The 9,358-nt window shown below is 36.5% G+C and overlaps 1 protein-coding gene across 4 annotated transcripts in view; it reads right to left on the bottom strand.

Annotated features, from left to right (window-relative positions):
- Positions 1-464: 464 nt before the first annotated feature.
- The window catches only part of LOC103153757 (vegetative cell wall protein gp1-like), a 32,144-nt gene continuing 23,250 nt past the window's right edge, over positions 465-9,358 (bottom strand). For 3 of the 4 annotated variants that reach the window (XM_016662162.1, XM_016662164.1, XM_016662165.1), the window contains 5 exons: positions 6,691-6,741; positions 6,576-6,623; positions 5,979-6,041; positions 5,572-5,665; positions 465-1,236 (listed from right to left, as the gene is read on the bottom strand). In XM_016662162.1, the coding sequence (XP_016517648.1) occupies positions 668-1,236; positions 5,572-5,665; positions 5,979-6,041; positions 6,576-6,623; positions 6,691-6,741 (825 nt within the window). In that variant the 3' untranslated portion in view covers positions 465-667. The remainder of the gene's footprint in view (positions 1,237-5,571; positions 5,666-5,978; positions 6,042-6,575; positions 6,624-6,690; positions 6,742-9,358) is intronic. The other variant, XM_016662163.1, reaches the window with a different exon arrangement.

The raw sequence follows: 9,358 nt of genomic DNA, 5'->3' as shown, positions 1-9,358 counted from the left end.
TATATGTTAGTGTATTATTAGCGCTGTGGCTGCCATTATTTAAATAACAATCAGCTAATTTAGTTGTTGACTAATTGACAGCAGTAACTGACCCAAACATTTACAAAACTTTTAGCATTCTAGATCCAAAACCCCTTTTTTGTTCATTAATGTTCTGCCCAGAACTCCTCAGAAGGCACGGTTTAGTGCAAAGTTTCTATCTGATTAATCAATTATTTGTTATCATAATTGATTAATTGTCTGAATAATTAGTTGCAGCTCTTGTATTTTTGGAATTGCCAAAGCTTGGCAGTAGAAAAGAATCATAAATTAAAGATACAGCAGCAAAACTCTGTTTTCTCAGGCATAATTTATTTTTTTAAACACAAAACAGAACATTTTCTGATCCTGAATTTAAAGAAAAAACATATCAGTGATAGAGTTTTAAAATCAGCAAAAACAGAAAATAAGTAGAATACAAGATGTGGTTTGCATTAAATGATCTCTTTATATCACAGATTAATCATTTTCTGATAACTTTCAGTTAATTTTTTTATAAGGAATAGTGTTTTCCAGATGGAAAGTGTTAATTTAGTAGTAGTTCATTAAAGTGTTGAATCGTCTCCATTATTAATCAAGCTAAATATTTGGAGACATAAATTCAGCCGTTCCAGTCCTCGCTGGTTCATCAGAGCAGTGGGTTGTTGTCCAGAGCAGGGGGGTACGCGGGGTGTGGGGCGTTCTGGTATCCGTTCACTAACGGCGGCATGGCCGGGTTCACCGTCATCATGAACCCGGGTGGAGGCAGCACAGCAGCAGGGGGCGCTGTAACCGCAGCCAGGGGCCCGGCTGGGAACGGGGACCCGGCTGGGATCGAGGGCCCGGCTGGGACCGAGGGCCCGGCTGGGACCGAGGGCCCGGCTGGGAACGGAGACCCGGCTGGGAATGGGGACCCGGGTGGGAATGGGGACCCGGGTGGGACCGGGGACCCGGCTGGGACCGAGGGCCCGGCTGGGAATGGGGACCCGGGTAAGACCGAGGGCCCGGCTGGGACCGAGGGCCCGGCTGGGAACGGAGACCCGGGTGGGATCGGGGACCCGGGTGGGATCGAGGGCCACTGGTTTCCAGTAAGCCCCTGCAGATTCCAGGGCATTGAACTGGGAGACACTGGTGGGGAGATGTACGGAGAGCCCCCTGGTGGCTGGGTGGGGAACATGGAGAGGATCTGGGCGGTGGAGAGGACGGGATGTGGAGACTCTGACGGAGAAGAAAAGATCTAAACGTTACTCTGCAAAATCGCTGAAAACAGAAACACTTTGGTAACAAAAACCTGAACATTTATTGGTAAATAAGTTTTTAAATATTTCTTTAGCGACGCGACTGACGGTCCAGCTGCCCAGCAACGGAAAATAAGATTAAGATTCACACAACTAGTTACATTTACTTGAGTAACTTTTAGGATTATTTTTACTGTGCAGTTCTCTTTCCTGTCACTTGAGTAATTTTATTATGAAGCATTTCTTCTGTTACTTGACTAAATATATGCTGAAGCAGTGATATTCTCACTGTGTATAATTTCTGGTTGTTGCTGCGTTGCCTCTTTAACGATCTGAGGAGAAGGTTCCCTGTTATTCATCCACCGATTCTGTTTTTGCTGAAGCTCATAAATGATGATCGTTTCTAACACACTAATCTATAACTATAAATAATCCCATTGTTTGTATTTAAACTAATGCAGTAGATGCTAACCTGTGTTTCCTCCTGTGTTTGAGTCAAAACAGCCGACATGAAGCAGCCAGCATGATAAACACACTCTGCTTTTCATTTTATATAGCGAGGTTGTTTTTCTAAAAGCAGCGTTCCTGTTTGACATTACTGGCACAGATTAAAGAAAATAAAGAAATTAGACTGTGTATCAGGGCTATTTTTAAATGGTGTGGTGAAGTATTTGGAAAAATGTTTCCTCTGTGCCAACGTGTTACATCTAATGCAGCCGGCGGCAGTGACGTTCTGCAGACTTACACAAGTCAGACAATTAAAATAAAAAAGGCTTTTACAAACATGGGTGCTAAACCAATTTAGTCTGAACTGAACACCTAATATTTTTTTTAAAATGTTACTTAATCTTTTGAGTACTTCACAAATTCACATTAACCAGTTAATATTGGTAAAAGTCAACGCAAAGCAGATTTAACTGCAGTAAAGACAAATAAGGAACAATTGAAATCTGTAAAAAAAAGACAATAATTACAGAGAATAAAATATTATTTGGCATTTAGACTGCTGATATAAAATTTCATTGGTAACATTTGAAATGCAAAATGATTAAATATTTGAGTTATACCAGCAAAAATAAGAATTAGTTACAACTTTACTTCATAATGATATTTCTTGCCAAAATAAACTTGCTTTATTGTTTTATTTCTCCATTTATAAAATAGTGTGTCGAGATAAGAAAGTTTACAGAAGCTGCTCTTTTAACAGAAAAAGTAAAAGTGGTTCTTTTTGTCTTATTTTGAAGGAGACAAGGGAAACGTGTTACAAGTTACATGTGATGCTATGTGCTTAGAGTCAAACACTGACCAGCTGAGATTTCCTTCAAATCGTTCAAAAAGTATTGTATAAACGGGATAGATTTCAGAAAAGTTTTCATTTACATGAATCTACACAAATACAGCTGAGAGCATTGTAGTAAATATGCCAAACCCGTAGGGGGCAGTGTAGAGCAAAGCTAAAACCTCTGTCAGCCAATCAGACTGCTTCAAAACAACCACAACTTCCTGGTAGGAGTTAAATATGGTGCCACGAAGTTCATCTGTGTGGGTTAAACTAGTTTAAAACACCATATTAGAATATAAAATTTAAAAAATACAAGACGATGTCGATTGGGAATAACAAGTATGTGGATATACTGGCATATTATTTGTTGCAAGCTGCGACGATCGGGACCCAAATCTCAAGTTTCCTCACATGTAAACCTAAATGTGGAGTTTTCTCAAATCTCCACTTTGGTCTGACCTTTTAGTAGAATTAAAGGTCAATATGCATAAAAATGTATTAATTTTCCCAGATATTCAGCTACATGTGGATTAGCTCTTAGGCTACATTCAATTTGAATTAATATGAATTACAATGCTGGTAAGATCAACAGAGCTTTTCTGAAATTGAATTTGTGAATTTGTCAAACTTGAACTCGGTGCATTCTTACTCCAGGTTCACCTCTTGTGTGACGCTACCTACAACTAGCATAACAAGCTAATAATAACAATACATCTCTGCATTTTACGCTTTCAAAACACAAAGGGACGACGTTCAGACAAAGATATTTCACAGCAGCTCCTGTACTGGTAGTTTAAAGAGACAAACCGTCAGAAGTGACAGTAAATGGCTGCTGTTAATGTTCGGAATGTTCTGGAAGGTGCTGTTGCTGTGCTACAGTGCGTTGCCATGGAGACCCCAGACAGACAGGAGGACAGGCATTACTGATTAAGCAGTCATCTTTGATACAACAGTTTCAAAGAAATGACACGTTTTAACATTTAATTTCCCTTTGGGATTAAAAAAGTGTTTTAAACTGGAAATTTGAGAGAAAAATGTAAAATCAGACGTTTATCATTCTCCGCTTCTTAAACCAAAAGTTTCAGGTTATTGGAAACGCAGTTAGTCAGAGCCACATTTCTCACTTCTTCATCATCATCATCATCATCTGATGGCACTTCCTTATTGCTGCTGTTTGATACAATGTGGTAAAACTCAATATAATTTAGGGAAGTGATGCTCAAACTAAACCATTTCAGATTAAGTTCAGTGAAAGACCACCACAAAGCCCTTCCACTGGGATTATTGGAATAGATGAATCAAGCAGTGAAATGGATGGAAAGGCAGATTAAATTACCAGGACATTTTATTACAAATTGTTAATTTACGTCTGACTGAAGCTGTGATTTTTGTTTAGATTTAATTAATTTACTCATTATTAAGAAGATGTCACTTATTCCTCATGTCAAAGTTCACTGTTTTCAACGTTACATACATAAACATTAGCTTGAGGCTAATCTCACCAACTCTGGTCATAAGTAGCTCAAATACAATTTCAAAAATGCTTTATTGATGCCACAGAAAATTAAATTAACCAAAATTACATTAACCATGACTTTTGAACGCCGTATCATCTACATAGAGCCATTTCATCCCCATGTGATATTTCAGTTTTTCTTTTTTAATACATTTGCTAAAATTTCTACATTTCAGGTATTTTCTGTCAAGATGGGGTGCTGAGCGTACATTCTTAATAAAGTTGGGAAATAATCTTAACTTTGTTTCACTGCAGCAAACGGCTGCAGTGAAACAAAGAGTGAAAGTTTAAAGGGTCTGAATACTTTCCGCACTCGCTGCACAAAGCTAATTACAGGACAAACTTCAGCTTAGCAGGCCGATATTTTTGTCCCGTTTCCTTTTTGCAATGATTCTGTTGAACCACATTTAAAAACAATGTCTGATTTTCATTGGTTCATTTTCAGGAAATTTTTATTTATCATTACTTTTGTCAGTTTAAAGGTTTTTTGTCATAACAGAGAAGTAGCAACAGTTTGTGTTTATTAATCTTACAGAATGTCAAACAGATCAAATCTGAGTGATTTGAATCCTCAGAAATGTCTTCAGGTTTTCTAAAAACATTTTTGTTCTTGACTGGTTTGTAAACTCCTGGGTTTCTTTGTGCAGCTTTATGTCATCTCCCTGGACTTTGTTTTATGCTCTGCCAGGTCTTGGTTAAATAAAACCGCTGCTGCGTTTCTTCTCTTTGGCGAATAATCGCCTCACGTTAAAGGACGACATCCCATCCGTCCTGCTGTTCTGTTGGGTCGACTTCAGTGGTTTTTAATCCATAGTCTCCACCGACCATAAGATGTCGACTTTAACACACAGACACATAAAATTAAAACATTTTTACACCTCATGCCTGCAGCATGAGTCTCTGCTACCTTTACATAAACAGGTCAAGGCAGATTTTTTCTAAACTTTTTACACCAGAATCCCAAAGTGGAAACGACTCTGGGGCCATTTTGTTTCTCCAACTGAAAACACAAAATTATTTTTTTTTTTTAATGGGCTCAGTACTCAGGAAAAGGGCACTGAAAAAAAATCAGACTTTATTTTAATGAAACAAAGTGGCTATTTTTTTGTATATATATTTTTGTCTTCATAAAAAGGTGACAGTTTCCGAACCTTTTGGTTAATTTTGGAATTCACCTTATTTGATCTAGAAAATGTTTTAATCAGCAACAAAATAAGAACTTTCATCTATTAACCATTTTTATTGATGTGCTCTAGTTTTTCTTTTGAGTCAAAATTTTTAATTTACTTGCCATGAAATTAAAATACAACATGAAAATACTGTGTGCCTAACACTTTCTGTTAAAGAAAATTTCAATTAAATGTGTAACTGAAATTCCCATCCTAAAAAACTAAAGTTTACACTTGAGGGCCAAATTTGTACCATTATTCAACTGCAGGTGGGGGCCACACAAAATTGTTCCAAGGGCTACAAAAGGCCCCTGGGCCACAGGTTGGACACCCTGGGTTCTGACTCACCTGGCTGGCTGACAGGTGGGATGTTGTTGGGAGGCAGAGGATCTGTCAGGGGCGGAGAAAATATCTCCAACAGTTCATTACTGGAAGACGTCTGCTGACAGAAAAACAAGAAAAAACAGTTTGTGTTATTTAATATGAGGCAGGATGTGATCTATTCTCACTGCACATATGTTACTCTGACAAACAGTTAGCTGATGGTTTCTCAGTTCAGAGATTTTTTATTTATGCAAAAAATCTAAAACCCAGAAAAAAATCATAATAATTTTTTTTGTTTTTGTTAAAAGTGTAACTTTTAACAAAAAGTTACACTTTTTGTAAAGTGTAAAAGCAGCAAAAAAAAATCTTTTTTTTTTGCTGCTGTTGCCGATTCCCTGAACGTCACATCATGTGTCTTGTGTTTTATGCACCTGCTTTATTGGTCCTGATGATGATTGAGGTGGAGGACTAAACACATTCTCCAGAGCTGCTCCCTGAAACAAAAGAGGCTGAAGCGATTAATCGAATCAATCACGATTAATCGATTGTTGAAATAGTCGACAACTAATTTAGTAATCGATTAATCATCAACTGTAGAATAGACTCAAATAAATGCCATTTGCAACATACAGCAGTAATTAAACCAAAACTGTACAAAAACATGTACGTTTTGCATTTAAGATGAAAAATCTTCTTTATCTTTAAATATAACCAGAAATCCTTAATTGTCATTTTTAGCTTTACCTGGTTTCCATAAAACAAACTAAAACAAAACTTTTTATTAATCAACATATTAGTAGACGGTGTTTTTCGGCTGCAGTTTCATCCTTTGCTACAAATAATCAGCGTTCGCTAAAGGAATGCTGTCCTTGCATTTCTGGAAATAACATTTTTATGCTTTTATTTTTAAAAAGTAATTGAATTAATTGCCATTTGAATCTTTTAATATATTTCTAATATTGTATACAAAAAGGCTCTACTAATCGGTAGATTAATCATTTACTATAATTCTGAAAACGCTTATTTACCGTCTCTGGAGAAGCCAGACTGTCAGTCAGAGTCACTAAAGAAATATTCTGAAAACAACAAAGAGATCCCGGTAATAAGCGAACAACCAGAAACAGACTGATAACGGATGTAAACTGTATTATGTCTGACTTGGCTTGCCGTAGGCTGGTGTTGCTGAGGAGCCTCCTGTTGCTCCACACGCCGACAAACCTCCATGATGTCCAAAATTATTGGATCCGCCTGCAACCGATAAAGTAGATAAAATCACAACCCAAAACAAGATCTCTTCTTTTCCCCACATGCGACTCATTCTGACCTTTTCACGACCCCATTCCGATTATTCCGATTATTCTAAGCCTACTTCGTCTTTTAACCGATTTCTGTTTGTAGATATACAGTTTTTGTTTTAAATTTTATTAATTAGTTGCACACCCTGCAATTAACCCAATTAAAAAAGTAATTATGTTCCATATAATTATTTCAAATAGATAATATAATACATGATAAATGATATGGTTCAAGTACGAAAATCAAGGATAATTTGCAAGAACTCAGCGTAAAACTGGAGCCGGAGCTCTAATTGGTAAATAAAAGATTAACAATAATAAATATCTTTGTTGTTGACTTTATATGTCTATTTATTTAAAAAGAATTAGCAGAAATTGGTCTTTGAATTGGAATTGTGCTTTTTTGTTGATATTAAGTTTTTGTTTAAAATTGAATTAATTACAGATCTTGCAATAAATTCAATTACAAAACTGAAAGAAGTCAATCACTAAATATAATTAATTCAAATATATTATGTTATATTATATCTATTTATTCAATAATTTAGCAGCAAAAAGAGGTCTTTGAATTGAAAATGTTACTTATTTTGTCAATTAAAATGCTATTAGTTATAATCAACTACAGACACTGGAATTGTCAATTAAAATATTTAAACGAGTGAAACTATTTCATATGATCTTATTGCTTATGCTCCTTCAAACGACATCATGGTTTTGTGGCAAAGTGTGTAAATCTTCCAGAGCGATGAGACTTGGTCACATGATCCTCTGCAGGGCTGCGAGGCGTCACCTGGTGTCCCGCCTTGATGTAGAACAGGATGTACGCGTCTTCGTGTCTGTAGATGTAGGCCAGCGCTCGGGGGTCCGACTTGTCTTTAGTCACAGAGCTGATCCTGGATCTGTCGTGGTCATGAAGAACAATCTGAGAACAAAACAAAGACAGAACATCAGAAACAAGTTCGGCTCCAAAACTACTTACAGTGACCAGGAAGTTCCAGTTTATACAAGAAAACATCAGAGCTGATAAGACGGGTCGCTGGTTAAACTTTAGCTGCACTGCAAAAGCACAAAACCTTACCAAGCAAGTTTGGTCTGGGTTCTAGAGCAAGTAAGAGAAAACTAACTTACAAGTACAACAATAAAAATGAACTTGTTTTAAGAAAATAATTATTTAGTACTGGTGAAAAAGTGGCAGATTATTTCTCTTATTGGAAAATTACTTGTAAAGTTACTTTAAGTTAGTTTTCTCTCATTTCAAGCATACTCAGATAGTTGCACTAGAAGCGAGACCAAAGCTACGTTTGTGTTTTTGCAGTGCAGGTCAAATGCTTGGTTTCCGTCTCTTTACTTGATCACTTATTGTTGGTCTGAAGCCAACAGTAAGGAGAAAAATCCAATAAGACGCAATAAATTTGCCTTGAAAGCAGATCTTTGTTCACTGCAGTCTGAATATTATCACCGGACTGAAAAACACTGAAAAAGGAGGTAATGTCATTTTTACTCTCCAAAGCATTTGTGTGCCATCTGTCTGATTTGCATCAAATATTTCACCCAGGGGTGTCCAAAGTGTGGCTCGTGGGCCATTTGTGGTACTTGGAATGATTTTGTCTGGCCTCCAAGAATCATAGAAATTCAGATACAAATGATCCAGATGGAGTCTTTTCATTTACTAATCAGGATAAAATTATTCCTGACATAATTTTCTTACAGTGGAAAATGTTAAGTCCAACATAAAATATTCGTCTTTTATAACTTTTATAATAAGTTTATCCAGATACTCTTACTGAAATTCTGACTTTGCTCTACTCAGCTTTTATTTAATTTATTAAACAGCTAAATGTAGCAAACATTTTGAAAGAAAGTGACCCAAAATTCTGTTTTCATAACTGAGAATAAATTTGTACAATTTGAAAGGAATGCACAATATTATCGGCACCATATATTATTGGCTGACATTAGTCATTTTTTGACATGTTGATAAATAAAACTGGTTCAACACATACAACTGATATTTATTTTATCTGTTTCTTGTCAGGTTTTTTCCCCCAAACGTGTCAAAACTGTAGTGAGATATACATAATATCGGTAAATATCGGTTATCAGCCATAACAGTGATATTAATATCGGATATCAATATCGGTCCAAATGGCCTGTGAGAACTTTTGATCAAACTGTGAGGAGGAAAAGCGGAACATGTTGTTACGTAGCTGCTGAACTGGCTGACTCACCCCGGTCCGCTCATCCAAAATCTTTAAGCCACTGGAGGAAATTTTCAGCCAGATCCTCATTTTGTGTTGACCCTGTTTCCTCGCTGAAACTTCAAATCCCTTCAAACAGGAAAATAATCACACAGGAAAACTGATCAGAAATACAGGAAAGCATAGAAGAGTCATGATGTGAAGGTTTTGTGTTATTGAACATGTTAATGTTTGATCAAATGAAATGCTTGTGCTGGTCTTTTCAACTGTATAGATATAATTTAATATCATTTTTGATGATTTAATGAAATATTTCAT

This window comes from Poecilia formosa, unplaced genomic scaffold (assembly GCF_000485575.1).
Source record: "Poecilia formosa unplaced genomic scaffold, Poecilia_formosa-5.1.2 Scaffold361, whole genome shotgun sequence".
Taxonomy (NCBI): domain Eukaryota; kingdom Metazoa; phylum Chordata; class Actinopteri; order Cyprinodontiformes; family Poeciliidae; genus Poecilia; species Poecilia formosa.
Note: the sequence above shows the minus strand (reverse complement) of the source record. Positions and strands in the feature narration are given on the sequence as shown.